At 45.4% G+C, this 21,964-nt stretch overlaps 1 protein-coding gene across 2 annotated transcripts in view; it reads left to right on the forward strand.

The window, feature by feature from the left end:
• STK36 (serine/threonine kinase 36) overlaps positions 1-21,964 on the forward strand; it is a 223,409-nt gene that overhangs the window by 176,887 nt on the left and 24,558 nt on the right. For both annotated transcript variants that reach the window (XM_086931854.1, XM_086931855.1), the window contains exon 22: positions 19,529-19,700. In XM_086931854.1, coding sequence (XP_086787980.1) covers positions 19,529-19,700 — 172 coding nt within the window. The remainder of the gene's footprint in view (positions 1-19,528; positions 19,701-21,964) is intronic.

Genomic DNA, 21,964 nt, shown 5'->3' on the forward strand with positions numbered 1-21,964 from the left:
GGTAGTACCTAATGTGCAAGTGCAGATCCCATTACAACTTATCATTTGTTTTCGGGCTCCATTATTCGCGTAGCATGGGTTTATTCCGATTCTCATTTTTAGGACTTCCCGCCTTAAGTTAGTCATGGGCTTCTGGCATGGGTGAAGAGTCAGCACAGTTTTTGCCGGGGCACCTGGTAAGTTTATAACAACTCCGCCCCAGTGGGCGTGGCCACGCTCCGTGGCTTGATGGTAGTTGTAGTGCCCCAAAGGTTTTACTCCATACATATATATATCTATCTTCTATCTATATCTATACTAATATAATAAAGAGAGAGCCCAAACCTTTGAGGCGGGTAATCTCAGGAACCACAGCACCAATCACAACACCCAATACAGCGTTGGAAAGGGCAGTTGCAGCAGAAGGACATAGGCTATGCAGATGCCACCATAAACATTTAAAAGGTAAAAGAACCGTGCCAGCAAAGTAGTCCCTTGTGGGCGTGTCTGCGTTGTGCTGTGGGCGTGTACTGGGGGCGTGACAAATGCTGGGGGCGTGTGGTACGTTCCGCCCTTCATGCCATGTCTCATATCGTGTGCTAATCCCACCCTGCTCCCTTTAAATACCCCTGCACCCCATACTCATAACCCACCCTTACTCCTTGAAATACCCCAACACCCTTAAACACTAACCCATCTTAACCCTATAAATATACCCTGTACCCCAAAACCCAAACCTATCCGTAAACCCTAAAAATAACCCTGTACCCCAAAACCCAAACTTAGCCCTGAACCCTATAAATACCCCTGTACCTCCAAACCTACCCCTGAACCCAAAAATACCCCTGTATCCCAAAACCCAAACCTAGCCCTGAACTCTAAAAATACCCCTGTACCCCAAAACCCAAACCTAGCCCTGAACCCTTAAAATACCACTGTACCCCAAAACCCAAACCTACCCCTGAACCCTAAAAATACCCCTATACCCCAAAACCCAAACCTAGCCCTGAACCCTAAAAATACCCCTGTACCCCAAAACCCATACCTATCCCTAAACCCTAAAACTACCCCTGTATCCCATAACCCAAAACTATATCTGAACCCTTAAAATTCCCAAACAACCCAAAACGTATACCTCAGTATCCCAAAACATATACCCCATACCCATACTTACCTTATCCAAACATTAAAAAAAAAACATGCTTTTACCATTCATGCATTTACAACGAATTTCGTTGTAAATGTATGCGTGGTAAAAGCATATAAAATGTAATGGCATGCGTTATAATGGCATTGCGGAGTCATGGTACTTTCGTAATGAAAGTATGCTCATGCCATGTTGTCGAGTTCGCGCTATATAATATTGCAAGGAAAAATAAAGAAGGGAAACTCGAGTTCACACACTACTGAATGCGCACTCTTAAGTGCATCAGCAGTGCACTGTGAATCAGAGCGTTTCACTGGCCTGTCACAGATAAGAAATGCTATCAAAACGAAATCCTACAAAACAATATACTACTGGCCGGCAGCAATTCATACCCGGACAACGTCTGGACAGGCTGCTATTACTATAATATAATAAAGAGAGAGCCCAAACCTTTGAGGTGGGTAATCTCAGGAACCACAGCACCAATCACAACACCCAATACAGCGTTGGAAAGGGCAGTTGCAGCAGAAGGACATAGGCTATGCAGACGCCCACCATATACATTTAAAAGGTTGTGTGCTAATCCCACCCTGCTCCCTTTAAATACCCCTGCACCCCATAATCATAACTCACCCTTACTCCTTAAAATACCCCAACAACCTTAAACACTAACCCATCTTAACCCTATAAATATACCCTGTACCCCAAAACCCAAACCTATCCCTAAACCCTAAACATACCCCTGTATCCCAAAACTAGCCCTGAACCCTATAAATACCCCTGTACCTAAAAACCAAAACCTACCCCAGAACCCTAACAATACCCCTGTACCCCAAAACCCAAACCTAGCCCTGAACCCTAAAAATACAACTGTACCACAAAACCCAAACCTACCCCTGAACCCTAAAATACCCCTGTACCCTAAAACCCAAACCTAGCCCTGAACCCTTAAAATACCCCTGTACCCCAAAACCCAGACCAACCCCATAACCCTAAAAATACCCCTGTACCCCAAAACCCAAACCTAGCCCTGAACCCTAAAAATAACCCTGTACCCCAAAAGCCAAACCTACCCCTGAACCCTAAAAATACCCCTGTACCCCACAACCCAAACCTAGCCCTGAACCTTTAAATTACCCCTGTACCCCAAAACCCAAACCTACCCCTGAACCCTAAAAATACCCCTGTACCGCAAAACCCATACCTATCCCTAAACCCTAAAACTACCCCTGTACCCCATAACCCAAAACTATATCTGAACCCTTAAAATACCCAAACACCCCAAAACATATACCTCAGTACCCCAAAACATAGACCACTATACCCATACTTACCTTATCCAAACATTAAAAAAAACATGCTTTTACCATTCATGCATTTACAACGAATTTCGTTGTAAATGTATGCATGGTGAAAGCATATAAAATGTAATGCCATGCATTATAATGGCATTGCGGTGTCATGGTACTTTCGTAATGAAAGTATGCGGAGTGATGGTATGCGGAAAGAAAGTTGCGGAATAATGGGCGTTTACCCTCTCCCGGTAAGAACATTGGTGGCACGGCGGCCCACATCTCCAGCAACATATTTTTTCACCACCCATTTGAAAAATGCACAGGTCGCTCTCATTGATGGTCAGCACCGACATACACTTTTAGACACACCTCCCGCCACAAGTTCTAGAATTGCGAACTTTAGAGCTGGGGAGCAATGTTCGAATCTCGGCATCAGCTCAACATCCTGTGATTCCAGGCAAATTGCCTACCACAAATGAATGTGTTCTTCTGTAATGTAAATTGTACTCATGCCATGTTGTCGAGTTCGCACTATATAATATTGCAAGGAAAAATAAAGTAGGGAAACTCGAGTTCACACACTACTGAATGCGCACTCTTAAGTGCATCAGCAGTGCACTGTGAATCAGAGCGTTTCACTCACCTGTCACAGATAAGAAGTGCTATCAAAACGAAATCCTACAAAACAATATACTACTGGCCGGCAGCAATTCATACCCGGACAACATCGGGACGGGCTGCTAGTATATATATATTATGTTTACATAACTTTAGCAATGGCAGCACTTATACCCTGCGCCCCCCTTCCTCCTCCTCCCCACTATCTCTGCTAGGAGCTGCCTGCTCCTAGCAGAGATAGTGGGGAGGAGGAGGCAGGGGGGTGCAGGGTAGAAGTGCTGCAGTTGCTAAACAGATAAATTACTTGAAGTATTCCAGACTTCAGAGATGCCTGTGAAATGACAGCATACCTTTCAATGCTGCTTCGCAAGATGACCTGACCTTTGTCCCAAAATCTGGGACATGTATTTAAAATTAGTAAAATCATCGGGTCACCAGGACAGTCCTCTGAAAACTGGGATTGTCCAAGGAAATCCAGGATGTCTGGTCACTCTAGACAAACATCACTATCAATACAAGCGCTTCCTTTCAGACTAAAGTCATCCCTTAGAGCTTTATCACAAGTTGTTGCAACGAGTAACAGCATACTTCCGCAGTAAGGGAGTGATGTAATAATTAATATCTAGACGACTGGTTGATGTGAGCTTCCTCTTGTCCCAAGCTGCTTAGTGACATACAGCAGATCTACTTTTCAAGTTAGATCTTCACCTGAATATCAATAAATTAATGTTATTTCGTACTCAAACAATTTCATGCTTCGGGCATGTTCTAGATATGAATAAAGGAAACATGCATCTTTCTCAAGATACTTCTTTCCATTCATCAGAAATGGCTACATCTTTGAATATTACAGTTTCCTTCCCCTCATCACTCTTGGCCTTTTGCATCTCTCTAGTCTGGGGAACTAGGCTGCACATAAGACTTCTACAGAGATGGATGGAGGAACAGTGGTTCCAGAGGTCAAGAAGTTTGGACCATAAAGTACAGCTGTGGTTTTCTGCCCTCCAGTCCTTGAAGTGGTGGTGCAAGAGGAAGAATCTTCTAGCTGGAGTATCCCTCAGCCTTTTAATTATTTTGTAAACTCTGATTAAGGATGCTTCTTAAGAGGAATGAGGCATGCATAGAGTGAATCTTACCGCTCGGAAACTGCGGTCTTCAAAGAAGAGATATCACACCAACATGGAGCTGAGGGCAGTTCAATTTGCTCTAGAATCTTTTATTAGCCGGTGACCAGGCTAGGCCATCCTCTTCTTCAGATGGCCAACATGTCAAGTATGTATTGTCTCAACAAGCAAAAGTCAAGGGTGCTGGCCTAGGAGGCTCTGACCGTTTGACATAGGATGCTTGCACGAGGCTTTCACACGTGTCTGCAAAAAACAAAAGCAGAAGAATGGTTCGACCGGTGGTATGTCTTCTTTGTTTGAAATACAATAAAAACAATTAAAAAAAAAAAAAGCAGAAGAATTGATTCAGAACAACACAAATGGGTTCAAAATGATGAAATATTGGCAGACATCTTCTCCTCTTGGGGACTTCCAGAAATACAGTTGTTTGCTATTGAATAAAATGCAGAATTGACCATTTACTCTTCTAGTTTTTTAGAACCTCAGTCCCTGGCAAAAGCACTTGGATGCAAATCATGGTCGAGGGGATTTTCCTGCACTTTTGTCTGATCCCTCTTCTTCCCACAGTGATCAACAAGTTCAGACTCAGCAGGGCAAAGATGATACTCATTGCTCCAGATTAGCCTTGGCAATGGTTGTGCCCGGACCTTTTTCAGATGTCCAATCTGCCTCATAGGAGACTTTTGATGAGGGTAGATCTGTCCAGGATATCTAGTAGAATCTTCAATCCCAGCCTCCCACCACTGAACTGGGCTGCAAGGCTCTATTACAATATAACACTTTGGGACACCCAAATGTTTAGCATGATCTTAATGCAAACATAGCAAGCAGCACAGCAAATAATCAATAGACAATTGTCTTTTTAACCCACCAGAACTCACGTCCAAAAATTCTAGTTGGATTATGTAATGCTAAAACGTATGCAGATTTGTATAGCTTTTATACACTTTTCTCTCAATACAACTCATTAGACCATAAACATGTGACAGAAACTTGTTACTTCTGTTAAATAAATCTGATGAGCAGATGGCAGGATCTTCTCACAGAGAACATTCAAGACAGCATTGAAACCAAGATACAAATACATGAATACACCGCTGATTTCATAAATGTCCTACATTCACACTTCTGGTTGCCAGCATTGAAAGCAGAGACTGTACTTTGCTGTGAGATGCAGAGAATTAGCAAATGCACTACCTCAAATAAAATAGCTAATAGGCCTAATAAAATCATGAAACTTCGCAGGGGAACATTAACTTTAAAACAACTGGAGTGCATAGTCCTATTGTTTGAACATTTGAAGTTACCTGGCTTCATGGAATTCTAAGAGCAGTAAGCATCTTTCTGCTAGGTCGTCATCTGCATTTAAATGAAAGAAGTTCTGCACATGGTATGTCAACCGGCAAGCAGGCCAGAGTACAGGCCAGAAAGAGGCAAAATTGCCTTATCTTCTTTATCTGGCAACGTCTGATTTACAGTTTTTTTCTATTAAAGGGCATTTGGCTACCCTCACTGCTTACCATAAGTTAACTTCTATTGAGAGGAATCTACCAGACGTTCCTGTTTTTTATCTAACGGGAAATCAAAGACCACAAGAAAGCATTTTTCTTCAATTAGTGCACTGGATAAAAGGGTTAACATTGGTGACATGGGGTTTAAGTCAACATCTTATATCTTCCCATTTAACACTGAAAACTATGGTGGTGGTGTAAAAGGTACCAAAATCCACCTGTAACAGTAGACATTAGTCTACCGGGACCATATCATGTGTTAGGGCGCACTTTCCCTGTGTGTGCTTGGTGCACCTTAAAACAGGCGTGCCGGGTGCAAACAGAGAATGTGTGCCCTATTACATAAAATGCGCTGACCCCAGGACAGCCACATACTCGTGCTGCCCTGGGGGTAGCGTATTCCTGTGAAATATGGAGCTGCTGCTTTAAAGCTGCACCATGTTTCACTGTGCAGGCGGCAACCCTCCTGCATTTTTAATGGGGATTAGAGATGCCCTTGGAGGCGGGTGCAGTCATTGACTGCACCCGCCTGCAAGTGGATATCTGGGCTTTCCCATCCAGAGGGCTGCTCTTAGGGGCGCACTGAGAGTGTGCCACTTTTTAGGGGGCACCCTTGCAGAGCGCCACCTTTTAGGTGGTGCACTGTCAGTGCACCTCCAGAGAGTGTGTTTGCCTCTGCGCCCGCGTCTGTAATATGGCACAGCCTCCAATAGTTCGATAGTCCATGTACCTTCAAGATTTATGTCCTCTTTGCAGTATTGGCGGACCAGTGTAGCAAGAGATTTTCAAATCATGTCATGGATGAAATTCCATATGTAGTGAATCCTCCTTATTCTCTTCCTAGTTCCTCCTCTGTTTTGCATCATAGGTAACTTCAAGAGCAACTAACCTCTTATAGTGGCCTTTATGTATTATCTACTTTGTTCGGACCTCCCTGGAACTTTACCTTCCACTTTCACTCCAGTAGCCAAACCAATGATGCGCATCATCACTCCAGAGATGGCGGTGAAGTAAGGAGCCTGTGGTAATGGCAATGAAGAGAGAGAATAGACTGAGCATTTGGTAACAGTGGCTGTTACCATTAAGGAGAATCCTCTCAATGACATTGGCTGCTTTAAGCTATTTGGAAAGAGCTGCTGCCTTATTCACCCTTTGTGTTGTTCTCAGGGAAAAAGGGCTATTCTAATAAGACATCTGCAAAAACTGTGCTATTCAGTTGTAGCAGTCAGAGTGTTTAGAATTCTCTGGCATACAGACCTGCTAACTATGAACTCCCACCACCTTTTTTCTTGCCAACAATTGTTAGAAGGATGGACAAGAAATGTGAGGTTCCAGAATCCTTATTGAAAAGCCTCACAGGTCAACCCTTTTCTGCTGCCTAAATGTGACCAAAATCCCTTTTGCCTCTTATTTAGTGACAATAGATAGGGAAGGTATGTGCCTTGTTGCCATTGGGAAGCCCTTGTAACATTTCTCATTTGTCTTCACTCTAACAAAAGGCAGGTTAAAAATATCTTCAGAATGAAAGAGTTGCCTTCCAATGAATCATTGATGCAGCAGTCGATGTGGTTGCTCCTGGCTTCAAGCATATGGTTAAAAGAGCGATCCTGGGTCGGCAAGCTGGGTCCATAGCAACACTTTTCAATAAGACCATCAGGCAAACCTTCTCGACATGCTGTTTGATTGCAATCCGCTTTTAATAAGAGGTTGATGAGGCCTTAATGGTGCTCAAGACTAACACAAAGAGCGAAGAATCACTGAATTGGAGACCCGGAATTAGAGACCCAAACATTCCTGTTGACAGGGTGTTGCTTCTGCTAAAAAACCATTGCAAATCAGGCCTAAGTTCGCAGGGGTCTTGCTGTACACCTATGGGGAAAAAGATATTCACTAACCTGGTGGTTTGGAAACATTTGACTGGAGACAGTTAGGTTATAGATGCTATCGATGGATCCAGTCCTTAGACTTGATTTGGAAATCAACAGTAACTATGCCTTAGAAAGAAAAATCAAGACAGTTTCCTTTTATGGAAAAAGAAATTCTAACAATGATATCACTAGCCTTCTGAGTCCTAGTATTTTCTCATACAAAAACAGATGATTAGAGACCCATTTTATATCTTCCTTTGTTGGTTGTTTTCAAAGAAGCAGCCCATCTGGACAGTGATGCTTCAAGAGACCATTTTTTTTGTCGGGATATGACAACATTTTGGGGTCTATCCACCCAGAAAGCACTTTGTGTAACATTCCTATACAGCTGAACAACCAAAAGGACCTGGCTTTGCACTCCTTATTGAAGATCTAACATTGCCAGTTCAGTCTCCTTGATGGGACATCACATATGAGAAAACATGGTCTCAATCCAATTCAATCTATATATGATTAAACATTCAGTGCTCCCTCTAGAGAGGACTGACATCAGGTCACAGGCACCACTATTCAGCTTCTAAATCAACTACCCCCTTAACTAAATACTAATGCCCAGATTACAAGTCTGCTGGTGTTTTGTCCTGGGATACCAGTTGGTCATTATCCCCAGTTCCCGCTGCTGTGTCCATGTCCTAAACCAGCTATTGCAAGTTTCCCCCTACGAATGGGGAATAACTGCACAGTCCTGGAAATACCAGGTCCTGTACTTTGTATCTCCCCATTTTGAAGTAAAAATGCAGACATATGTGGCTACTCGGAGCAGGCTGAAAATGTAAGTGGATGGGCCACAGGGGCAGGCAGGGCAGTGACTATTGTGGGGACATGGGGGTCCATGGCAGGCATTTCTCCTCTCCCTGTGCTGCTGCTGCAGTCGTGCAGAGCTGGATAGTCCTGCTGTCCACAGCCCCTGCAGGATCAAAGTGAGGTCCGGTGTCTCCTTGTCCAAAACTACCATGTCCAGAGTTTGCAGGCCTGATAATTCCAGGCTTGGAGACACTCAGAACTGTGAGAGGAGTTATTGTTCCCAGTGAAATACCCAAACTCATAATCAGGGCCCATTACGTTGTATCTAAGAACTTGGATCACATTTTGAAATGCTTTAAGTGACTAAGACAGCTGACATCCTTGCACATGAATTCCAACTTTATGTGGATGAGGTACACATTCTTTTGAAAGCAGTGTAATTTTGTGTCCTTTTATATCCGCATTGCAGAATTCACCAGATGTGTACGCAAACAACATATCTGGCAGTGCTGGCGAGCAAGAGATGGATCAAAGATTAATCATCACTATAGATGTACTCCTTGTGGGCTGTCAAGCTCATTCTCAGATCCAACACTAAAGGGGTATTCGAAAAAACATAAATGTTATTATTGAAATCCGTTGGACTGGCCATCAGGCTTTCTAGTTTAGTGTGCCACAAAAGCTGAATAAATCAATATTGTATTGGGTACCTTGATGTCTTTCTCCTCCTTTAGAAGGAAGCAAGGTTGCACAAGATCATGCATTCTCCCTTTTGAAGTGCCAAATCTCTGACTTCTGGGCATATTACAACAGAATGCCTACCTCAGTGGCTCAAATGAGAGGGCTGATGCTCAAGAAATTGTTGATGTGTAACAACCAAAGAGGGAGAGTAAGGGAATTTTTCACCAGAAGTGAATGGGGATTACTCCTGTTTCCCTGGGTAGGTATGTAGCAAACAAAAGAGGAGTATCACCATAAAGATTCAAAGAATCTTAATGGGATGTATGTTGGAAAAAAGGAAAGAATTATTCCTTTTATAAAAGCCCCTCACTCACCAGCCTAGTGGTGACATGCTTCATCATTGGGGTCCACCCTGATGACCGAATGCCATCAGGGTGTGCTACAACACCTGAATTACAGTGGAGCTGGTTTGTGAGTGTTTGAGTGCAGAAAAAAATATTAAAAGTTGTCCTGGTATAAACTCAAGAAATACATTTTATTAGTGAGTTATTAGGGGTGCCGCTCGTACTGAGGTCCTTACCAGTGTTTTCACGCAGCCAACACAGCGCTACAGGAGTAGCTTTCATCTGTCCATCGCCTTTTCAGAGGGAGGAGGAGACCTTCGCGAGGCCGCAGAGGAGGTGAGAGGCGCGGCCCCGGGACTGCGAGGAACAGCGTCAAGTCCATCAGCTGTTTCCTCTTCCCGCGTGAGCCGCGCCCCCTCCCAGTGCCCGCCCCCATCAGAGACTTGAAAACCTCTCGCGGCCCCCGCTGCGCGGGTGCCGCTCGTACTGAGGTCCTTACCAGTGTTTTCACGCAGCCAACACAGCGCTACAGGAGTAGCTTTCATCTGTCCATCGCCTTTTCAGAGGGAGGAGGAGACCTTCGCGAGGCCGCAGAGGAGGTGAGAGGCGCGGCCCCGGGACTGCGAGGAACAGCGTCAAGTCCATCAGCTGTTTCCTCTTCCCGCGTGAGCCGCGCCCCCTCCCAGTGCCCGCCCCCATCAGAGACTTGAAAACCTCTCGCGGCCCCCGCTGCGCGGGTGCCGCTCGTACTGAGGTCCTTACCAGTGTTTTCACGCAGCCAACACAGCGCTACAGGAGTAGCTTTCATCTGTCCATCGCCTTTTCAGAGGGAGGAGGAGACCTTCGCGAGGCCGCAGAGGAGGTGAGAGGCGCGGCCCCGGGACTGCGAGGAACAGCGTCAAGTCCATCAGCTGTTTCCTCTTCCCGCGTGAGCCGCGCCCCCTCCCAGTGCCTGCCCCCATCAGAGACTTGAAAACCTCTCGCGGCCCCCGCTGCGCGGGTGCCGCTCGTACTGAGGTCCTTACCAGTGTTTTCACGCAGCCAACACAGCGCTACAGGAGTAGCTTTCATCTGTCCATCGCCTTTTCAGAGGGAGGAGGAGACCTTCGCGAGGCCGCAGAGGAGGTGAGAGGCGCGGCCCCGGGACTGCGAGGAACAGCGTCAAGTCCATCAGCTGTTTCCTCTTCCCGCGTGAGCCGCGCCCCCTCCCAGTGCCCGCCCCCATCAGAGACTTGAAAACCTCTCGCGGCCCCCGCTGCGCGGGTGCCGCTCGTACTGAGGTCCTTACCAGTGTTTTCACGCAGCCAACACAGCGCTACAGGAGTAGCTTTCATCTGTCCATCGCCTTTTCAGAGGGAGGAGGAGACCTTCGCGAGGCCGCAGAGGAGGTGAGAGGCGCGGCCCCGGGACTGCGAGGAACAGCGTCAAGTCCATCAGCTGTTTCCTCTTCCCGCGTGAGCCGCGCCCCCTCCCAGTGCCCGCCCCCATCAGAGACTTGAAAACCTCTCGCGGCCCCCGCTGCGCGGGAGCCGCTCGTACTGAGGTCCTTACCAGTGTTTTCACGCAGCCAACACAGCGCTACAGGAGTAGCTTTCATCTGTCCATCGCCTTTTCAGAGGGAGGAGGAGACCTTCGCGAGGCCGCAGAGGAGGTGAGAGGCGCGGCCCCGGGACTGCGAGGAACAGCGTCAAGTCCATCAGCTGTTTCCTCTTCCCGCGTGAGCCGCGCCCCCTCCCAGTGCCCGCCCCCATCAGAGACTTGAAAACCTCTCGCGGCCCCCGCTGCGCGGGTGCCGCTCGTACTGAGGTCCTTACCAGTGTTTTCACGCAGCCAACACAGCGCTACAGGAGTAGCTTTCATCTGTCCATCGCCTTTTCAGAGGGAGGAGGAGACCTTCGCGAGGCCGCAGAGGAGGTGAGAGGCGCGGCCCCGGGACTGCGAGGAACAGCGTCAAGTCCATCAGCTGTTTCCTCTTCCCGCGTGAGCCGCGCCCCCTCCCAGTGCCCGCCCCCATCAGAGACTTGAAAACCTCTCGCGGCCCCCGCTGCGCGGGTGCCGCTCGTACTGAGGTCCTTACCAGTGTTTTCACGCAGCCAACACAGCGCTACAGGAGTAGCTTTCATCTGTCCATCGCCTTTTCAGAGGGAGGAGGAGACCTTCGCGAGGCCGCAGAGGAGGTGAGAGGCGCGGCCCCGGGACTGCGAGGAACAGCGTCAAGTCCATCAGCTGTTTCCTCTTCCCGCGTGAGCCGCGCCCCCTCCCAGTGCCCGCCCCCATCAGAGACTTGAAAACCTCTCGCGGCCCCCGCTGCGCGGGTGCCGCTCGTACTGAGGTCCTTACCAGTGTTTTCACGCAGCCAACACAGCGCTACAGGAGTAGCTTTCATCTGTCCATCGCCTTTTCAGAGGGAGGAGGAGACCTTCGCGAGGCCGCAGAGGAGGTGAGAGGCGCGGCCCCGGGACTGCGAGGAACAGCGTCAAGTCCATCAGCTGTTTCCTCTTCCCGCGTGAGCCGCGCCCCCTCCCAGTGCCCGCCCCCATCAGAGACTTGAAAACCTCTCGCGGCCCCCGCTGCGCGGGTGCCGCTCGTACTGAGGTCCTTACCAGTGTTTTCACGCAGCCAACACAGCGCTACAGGAGTAGCTTTCATCTGTCCATCGCCTTTTCAGAGGGAGGAGGAGACCTTCGCGAGGCCGCAGAGGAGGTGAGAGGCGCGGCCCCGGGACTGCGAGGAACAGCGTCAAGTCCATCAGCTGTTTCCTCTTCCCGCGTGAGCCGCGCCCCCTCCCAGTGCCACGCCCCCTTTCACTCTATACTGATTTAAACGAAGCCAGCAACGCGCATCGCGGGACGCGCGCGGGACGTAGCCCGGGGCGAAGCCCGGGCAAAGGGCGGGCCCGTTTAAGCCCGTTCAAGCCTGGGCAAGTCTGGTCTGGGCCAACCCATTTACATCCCCACTTACACATCGCTATCCACTTTGCAACTTGGTCCCGGTTAGATCATAATACCTACAACTACATCTGTGCAATAGTGCCATCATGACAACTAGGGCAATGAGGAATAAAACAGCACAAGGAGCGGGTCCCATAATTGGGCCGATTGACCAATTCATCAATAAAGCTAATGACGCGATCAATCAGGGGATAGTGCTCCTAGAGAGACGCGTCTCCCAGGACCTCGCAGCAGCACGCAGATCTTCAATGGGCCTTCTGGCCCTAGCTAAAACACCCATACAACAGGAAACAAATGTCCCATTATTGCGCGAAACCCGTGCTGAACTTCACACTATACCAACAAGTGTTGACCTATCCGTCACCCATTTATCACTTGGAGAAGATACCCTGGATGATCTTGAAAAAACACCAACCTTGGTCATTAGTCCCACCCAAATAACCCAAATTCCCCTGCTAACCCCGACCGGGTCACAATCCTTAACCCAGTCCCCACTTCTAATAGCAGCTCCTCCAACAATAATTGACAAGGAGATAAGGGAGGGTCCTTTTCTTAATCAAGATAGTACTGGACCAGCAGTCAAGAACAAGATCAAGCAAAAAAATATACCAAGGCGCACAAGGTCCAAAAAGACGCCCCGCAATAATTACCGGAATAACGCAAGCCACTCATCATCGGTCAACGCGGACGACCCCTCTGTTGCAGCTGTATCGTCTGATGACGATCATAGGGGTCACGGCGTTACCAACTCAAACTATCTTGAGCTTAACTCACAAGTACTAGACATAATTAAGGACCTTATAAAAACTCAATTAACACCAATAGAGCGAACCCTAAACAACATCGAAAAACAGATGGCAAGACTAATCAACAATACTAGTCACCTTACACTACCCATTACCACCCTAGCTCCTTTGCCTCCCACGACTGCTACCCATTCTAAGACAGCCACAGTCAAGAAATCCATACCGACGCCAATAACTCTCCCGAAACAAAATCCCCATAGCAACAGTACAACCGCTGCAAACAAACCTTCCACGCCCAATACCACATCACTTACTACTAACATAAACACCCAAACAGCCAACCTACAACCGGCGAGCACCCGAATACCATCTCAGAAAGGATCACAGAAATCAACACAGAAACCCACACAACTCAATCAGACTAACGCAAAATCCCAGCAACCAAAGGTATCATACGAACAACCATATAAGTCTAGACAGATACCGGCACGCATCACCCTTCCACCCGAATGCGGAGCCTATGTCCTTGTATTGGTAAACGTCCCAACACTCAAACAAGAACAGAGTGAAACAACATCATCCCTGAAAAACAAGGTACTTCATTGGTTAAGCCTGAATTGTAACTTCCCAATAGAATCTGCAGGGGAAATTTCCCACACGCAAAGAGTAGGCTGGATAGGCCCCTTACGCAAAAAATTTGAGGGGGATTGTGTAGCTATTACTTTCAGAAACCCCCAGTGGGCCGAAAAGACACTAGCTAAGGCACCACCACCCTCCACATGGGAATTCAACACAACCCTTCTCCCATTAGGTTATTTCTATAGGCATTTACTAAATACTACCACCAACATCCCGCCTGCCCCTATGAATCCTTTCTCAGAAAGACCTTACCCTACTACCTCTTACCCTTCTATCCCCTACCAGAACTCTAAGTTCCTATACCCAACAGGGTCGGTACAGTGGCATCAGAGCCAAACGCCCATACCGCCACCCACCCATCCTTATCTCTCTGAAACCCCCCATCAAGAGAATGGAGATAATCGATGGAGACAACCAGTTCCCCCGCTAGCTACTCCTTTTAACATTTCAACATATAACAGATTTAATGCCTTTTCTGGCTTAGACTTCAACGATTGACTTCCCAATTCCTATACCACCAGGGAACTCTCACAATCACCTAAAATGGACCCAACCTCGTCACCTAACTCATATCCTATCCTCGTAACAACTCCAACGCATCTGCCTCTTTCTCCTATTAAATCCGAGTGTCCAAAAATCAATCGCGAAGTCATCACAACCGTAACAGCGACCCAAACCAATCAGGAAACCATTGAACGGAGGGCTAATATAGGCAATCCTGCTGACTTTATCCCAGATACTTTGCAGATTCATTTTACTTTCTGGAACATCGCAGGCCTTTCCGCAAAGAAGACTGACCCCGATTTCCTAAGCCAGATCAATTTGAGCGGTTGTATCTGTCTTCAGGAGACGTGGGCCATAAGGCCTATACACATACTAGGCTTCAAAACCTTTTGGTCACCTGCGACAAAATCAACCTTTGGCAGAAATAGCGGTGGCTTAGTTACCTACATCAAAAATACCCTTCCTGTGGATGAGATAATCCCCATAAGTTTAGATACAAATTTTCAGATCATAGCGGTAAAGGTCACTAAACAAAGACTATACTTTATTACAAATTTTTATAACAACCTCCCCAATTCCGATGTGAGTACGCTACTCCCAGAGATCTCCGCAATAATACAAGAGCAACGAACTAATCACATCAAAAAGACATGCACAACAATCTGGGGCGGAGATTTTAATCTACATTTATGCAGCAATAGTGACAACAATAAATGCGGTATTAGTGATGAGCCTGATACAAACCTTACGCATTTTACACATTCTAATGGGGGGGAAATAATGAATGAAATCATGGCTGAACTAGAACTAAGTTTCGCTAACGAAATAAATAACCCACCTGTTCAATTTCAGCCCACATTCAACGGAAGAGGTCTAACAAGTCTAATTGACTTCATACTGATCTCATCACCCATAGGATTTACCGTAGAAGATTTCAAGGTCCCTAACAATCCTCTAAGTGACCACTTTCCCATTACTATGGTTCTTGCAGAAACAACAAAGAATAAACCATATGACATTCTGACCGCTCTAAATCAAAGTGATCTAGAACTAGGCTCATTGAATGGTTTTACATTGAAATGGGGTAATATTGACAAAGAAATAACAACAAAAAAAATAGTCACAAATAATCAAACGGATATTATAAACTGCTTGGACCCCACCACCCACCCTAGCGAAACTATAGAAAGCTTCCTGTCAATTACAACAACCATACAAAAAGAACTAACCAAAAAGCACGAACAAAGGCCCCAACCAAAGAAAGGATGGTTTGATTCAGCATGCACCAAAGCATCTACTCGCCTAAAGGAAGCTCTGAATAGTGATCACAGGGACAGAGTCGAAATCATCAGACTCAGAAAGGAGTATACAGCCGCCCTAAACAACAGGAAAAAGGAAGTAAAAGCTGAACTATGGTCAAAACTGATCCAAAGCTCGGAACTAAATAACAGTGCCTTGTTCTGGCAGATAGTTCGTTCCCCATTCCTAACAGAGAAAGTCAACTCTCCATCAATTGATGTAGCTATAAGTCAACATGAATGGGTGAGCCATTTTACTAAAGTCTTTGCGAAAGATTCGACTGAAGACACAGACCAGCTTGAACTTCTGCCACACATTGCCTATCCGTTAAATCTTCACTTTTCCCACGAAGAGGTCCAAAAAGCTCTAATGTCCTCAAAATCAGCCAAAGCACCAGGCCCGGACGGCGTTCCGGTTGACGTTTTTAAGCACCTCCCAGATCTTTGGACCCCGTTACTAACCAACGTCCTGAATGCTACCATCGAAGTAGGCATTTTGGAGTCTTGGAAAACATCAACGTTGGTACCTATTTTTAAGAAAGGAGATCGAAATAGTCCAACATGCTACAGGCCGATCTCCCTCCTGGACTCACTAGGCAAAATGGCAGGACGAATACTCCTTGACCGCCTCCAGGAGTGGGCCACCGATCACAACATTATTTCAGACCTACAATATGGCTTCCGGGAGGGACTAGGAACAGTTGATCAGGCCTTAAACCTGTCCCTACTGGCGAGCAAATATCTGGATGCCAAAGGGTCCTCATTCCATATGGCTTATGTCGATCTTTCCGCAGCATTTGATTGCGTGGCACACTCAACGCTGTGGATTACAATCTTGAAAATGGGTGTTCCCACGCCAATTGTGGATTTCCTTCGTGAACTATATACAGGTACCACAGGCAGGGTAAGATTCGGGACAAAGGGTGAGCTCACTAACTCCTTTAGGGTGGAAAAGGGGGTCAGGCAGGGGTGCGTGTTGGCCCCCTTCCTATTCACCCTCTATACGAATGGCTTAGAGGCTGCCATGCTACAAGGCAGCAAGGACCTCCCATTAACAGCTCGTCGGCAGATACCAGCACTCTTATATGCCGACGATGCTGTTATTTTAGCAAGAACACCGAATGAATTACAAATGGCCCTGAACAGATACTGTGATTTTATGGCAAGTTTAAACCTGAAACTAAACGCAAAAAAAACGTATACTATGCACGCAGGGGAGAAAAGAAATGCAAGATATAGGAAGCTAATGGTGCAGGGCGAACACTTGGATAGGACTAAAACCTATCCCTATTTAGGGATCGTCATTGACGAAAAATTTAAATGGACCCCAGCCATCAGCGCAAGAAAACTGGTTTTCCTCCGAGAGACATCTTCGCTAAAAACCTTCTCGCAGAGATTGGGGCAGAGACCAATTAAAGAACTAGTGCAAATATATAATGCAAAATGTGTAAGCACTGCAACATATGGGGCGGGGATCTGGGGTTTTATAAATGTGGACTCAATACAAACAATAGAGAACTCTTTCCTTAGATATTTGCTGGCGGTGCCCAAAACCTGTTCCACCTATGCCTGCCACACTGAGCTGGGCCTTGATTACATCACAGACATTATAAAACTGCAACCAATAATGTTGTGGCGCAGAATATGGGCTACTGAGCAATGCCATTTGACCAGGACGATCATTCAAGACATTTTAACGCTAGACCACGCTAAGAAAATCAAATGGCTGTCATACGTCAAAGCGTTATTAACAGATCTTGGATATAGGAAGTACTTTGACCACCCATCGCTGATAGAAGAAATCCCAAAAAAGAACTTAAAAAGGGAGTGTTTAACTCATCTACGTCAGCTACGCTCACTATCCGAGGTCCATAAGCCATCAGTCCAACATTCCTTGCTAGTCCAGACTGTGTTCTCTGCTGAACCCTACCTGAATTTTAAAATAACACAGTTTGAAAGAATGCTGCTTACCCGCTTTAGACTCAACCTGTTCCATTTATTAGTTGCATTTCCCGAGCAAAATGTCAGGACACCTACCGCCTCTATGTGCCCTTGTGATTTGGTGTCCCCACAATCAACGATACATACAATGCTATTCTGCAAATTCTTTACTGAGCCACGGAAGCGCTGGATACTCCCTATTTTGAAGTTCTGGGGTTTTCGTCAATGTCGCCCAGCGTATCTGGCACTACAGTACCTTGAAAATGAAAATTACGCTAAAGCGATTGTATCTTACCTTAAATTTTGTATACGCCATCGCACAAATTTATAACCTCGAACGACATCGCTCTTATATATATTAACGAAAGGACTGAGATAACAGAAAAACTGTACGTCTTCGCAAAATCTGCGCTAATGAAATTGAGATGCACTTGTCACTTTTATGTATTCCTTTAAACAAAATGTACATCCAACAATTTTTTAACTTTTTCTGATAAAATTGTAATGTTTTTATTCTATCTGAACTTTTATGGTGTTTTTACAAAACTACCGAATAAAGTTGATATTGAATTGAATTGAATTGAATAGTGAGTAACTGGACAATGTTAAAAACAACGTGGAGATACTTTGAGGGTAATTCTGACCAAGAGTATCTCTGCAAGTGGTCATAATTACCCTGAAGCATGTCACCACTAGGCTGGTGAGTGAGGTGTTTTTATAAAAGGAAGAATTCTTTCCTTTTTTCAGACATACATCCCATTAAGATTCTTTAAATCTTTATGGTGATACTCCTCTTTTGTTTGCTACAAGAAATTGTTGAACCTGTTTCTGCATTTATTTAACGACTTAAGGGTGATATTTGCCTGCTACCTTTCGCCAGAATCTCAGCACCGAACTTAGAAACAAGAACATCCTAGGTGTGAGAAAGGCGAGAGATATATATAGGAAGGCTGCTACCTTTCTTCAAAGAATGGAGAACTGTGAAAGTGGTGGGCCGTCGTTTTCTTCTTTTAAGTACACTGAGCATTCCCGGTGACCCAGCCTCTGTTAGGGTGATTTTATTAGAAGGGCTTTGGGGCAGTGCTCGAAAATAAATGTCTCAGTGTTGCATTTTACAACACAATTTTTACACGTATCAACTGAAACATTAAGATGTTCTCAAGGATTATAAATGAAATGTGAAATGAATAATTAAATATTGTTATGTTTTTGTGGTATGTCAGGTGAAGCTCAGCTCTTCCAGAGGATTTGAACATACCTTCTCCAGAAGGAGGAGTTTAATCCATTTTTTGAAAAACTGGTGGTAAAATGGCGGTTTTAGCATGGCTCACCTCTATCATTGTCTACCACAAATGGTTCCTCTGGAGTAATAGCCTTAAGGAGAATGTGATGGGAAAAAATGCTTTTCTGGCCCACCAATGTCCTCCATTCCTGTTGGGCTGTAATCTGCGGGGGCCTTGGTAGTGCAGGCAGCTGAATCTACTAAAACTGGCTACTCCAAAATGTTTAGGTGAGACTACCTTCCTCATTGAGGAGAGGTCTTTCTCAGGGACCATGACGGTGTGGACAGACTTGCCAAACTTATTCACAAATGACTCCCTGAACAGTAACCCCCCTCTAATGAGGCCAGCAGAGATAGGCAAGTCCCCTGTTAGACATCATTAGAAACAAGCTTCTCATTTCTAGTACCTTTTTATATAGGTGTGTGTTTCTAAAGATCTATTCTCATATAAATCTTAGTACATAAGTATAGTCATTTTTTTGTTTCAAAATAATTGAGGATATAGGTATATTTGTGTGTGCTTGTGTAGCTTATGATTTAAGCATGTGAATCGATCATGAACCCACAACCTTCATGGCGTAAAGAGTATTCCTGAAACCTAAGTTGTGTTACTTTACCAAGATCACAAGTCTAAATGTTAAAGCCTGCAGAAATGAGGGGCCTGCCAGGTCCAGCACTTTATCTTGACAGAATTTTTATTTCCTGTTAATAACCTTTTTCAGGGCCTCATACAGACTTCCTCTTTAAACAAGGGGTTTTTGGGGTTGTACATCTAAAATACCTTCTTCCTATCCAGGGGGACCCAACTTTTATCAGAGAATTCACTGCTTCGGAGCTCTGGAAGATTCTGTGGCATCGTTTGGCTTCTGTACTCCATCTATCCGGGGATCGACCAATCATGGAAGGGGAGACGCCGCGCCCAGGCCAGCCCACACCAGAACCTGATTGGAGTCTCATCTCATCCCAAGGTATGTTGTACTTAGCCATACACTCTCTGTAACTATCTCAGATTATTAAAAGTCCTGCAGCCTTACAATATCTCCCAGAATATCCCTGATTATGGAGCCAATGTATTTTAGATACTAAAATAAAGTTCCCCTGAAACAAGGATTCATGCCTTTGTTGTATCTACTGCAGAACAACATTTGTTTACATATTGCCGCAGCACCTCGGTGTCAATATTTCTGCTTCAAAACTCAAACTTCAGCAATCACCATCAGATACAGTTACATCCAACCCTGCTAGCTCCATAACAGCTAGACTCAAGCTGCCACCATATACAAAGCTACAGCGTTCGCAGTTACTGTCACAAGAGGACTTCAGCTCTCATCAACTCACACAATTCCTTTCAACCAAAGACTCCCATACTTTTTCTGACACAGACTTGCAGTGCTTGCATTACCATGACCACAAACTTCTTCTTTCCTGTTTTGAAACATATTTAGAACTAGCACATATTCTTTTGAATATGCACGCCTCCTGCTCATCTGCAAGGGAAATACAGCTTCCACAGTCCCCTTCACCACAGGGCTCCTGCTATTCTTATCAGTCACAGAACTTCAGCTCCTACAATTCCTATTAGGGCATTATCCCTGCTGTCGTTCTCTGAAACAGTCATACTACTACTGCTGTCCCTGTCTTGCACAACTAGATATAACTTGCACAGCTCTATCAGCACAGGGTTCTCTTCTCATTATCTAGAGCAGAACGTAAACATTCACGATATCTTTGCCCAAAGAACCTGTTATTTAGCTATAAATGTTTGAGATTCTAATCTAGAGCTGTAGGAAAGTGGCTCTATATATACTGGACCAAAGTAAGCTACAGTGTGTATAGAGTCCCCATTCCCCAGAGGTATAATAGAGGTTAAAGTCAGATAAGAGCGTACTCTCTAAAGTGGTAGCTTGGTCGAGCAGTAAGGCAGTATCAGAGGACAGTGTAAAGCATTTGTTGTACACACTCAGTCAGCAAAAGGTCTTCACAACCAAGAACTGAACTATAGGCCAATTTTTTTATATTATAAGATATAGTTGTTTTATTTTAGAACCAACAGGTATCAAAATATACTTTTCTCAATATGAGTGACTTCAGGTAGTTACTTTGCAGAAAGGCAATAGAATTTGTAAGTACAATAGCTACAGTGGTTGCAATGGGCAACACAATCCTAAACACAATTTAACATTGAGCTCAATGGGTTTTTCTACTTAAATGCAGTTGAGTACTTTAAGGATTACTTTTCTAACCACTGGACTGGATACTGGATTCAGTCCCGGGACCTAAGCTGTAAACAGTTAAGTAAAAGCGTTTTGGTTACAGTTGTGATTTTTAAAGAATATAAATGTATTTTCAAAGTTGACACTTAAAAACCTTTCAGTGAAAAACTAGCAATGTTATCCTATGGAAGGAAATTCAAGTCACAGGTAAAGTAGGTTTTCGGTTTTTTTTGTAATCCAGTACTGGACTCCTAGGTTCAGCACTGGGACCTCTACCACAGACAGGTAAGTAATTACGTTTTAGTATTTGGTACGATTTTTAAAGAATATTTACAGTTTGCAAAAATCGACACAGAAGAAATTTCACAGAAAAACAGTCAATGGTTTCCTATGGAAGAAAATTCAAGTTACTGGTAAGTACAGTTAGGATTACTTTTGTGGTTTAGTACTGGGCTAAAAGGTACAGTACTGGCTTCTCTCCTGATCACAGGTGAGTATTTCGGAATCCGTTATTCGGCTGATTTTAGATTAATATTTTAAAGATTCAAAACTCCACACTTAGAAGAAATTTCAGTGAAAACCAGTCAATGTTAGCCTATGGAAGGAAAGTGAGTTATCGGCTTTTAGGAAAGTACTCGACTGGTGGAGTTAAGGTTCTGGGCATAGACTCCGGGGTCTCCCAGGGTCGGAAGGGTACAGTAGTTACACCCTCAGCGGCACAGGGGCAGCCGGGTGCAGAGAGCATAGGTCCAATGGAGGGTAGGGGGCCTTAGGTTGGTGGCTGCAAGCAAGCAGGCCACGCGGCTGTGGGAGCTGGGCTCCTGGTCACCTACTCAGGGCAAGTGGGGAAGTAGAGTAGGGTAGTTGTTGCACTTCCAGCGGTTCTCGGACGGCTGGGTGCAGGGTGCTTTTGAGTCGTCGGGCGCTCAATGTTGTCCAATGGGAAAGTTAAAAAGTGTTATTTTTAAAAGTAAAGGAAGACCCCGCACAGACTAATAGGGGACTGGGGGGATAGCAAA

Source organism: Lissotriton vulgaris, chromosome 7 (genome assembly GCF_964263255.1).
Source record: "Lissotriton vulgaris chromosome 7, aLisVul1.2, whole genome shotgun sequence".
Classification (NCBI taxonomy): domain Eukaryota; kingdom Metazoa; phylum Chordata; class Amphibia; order Caudata; family Salamandridae; genus Lissotriton; species Lissotriton vulgaris.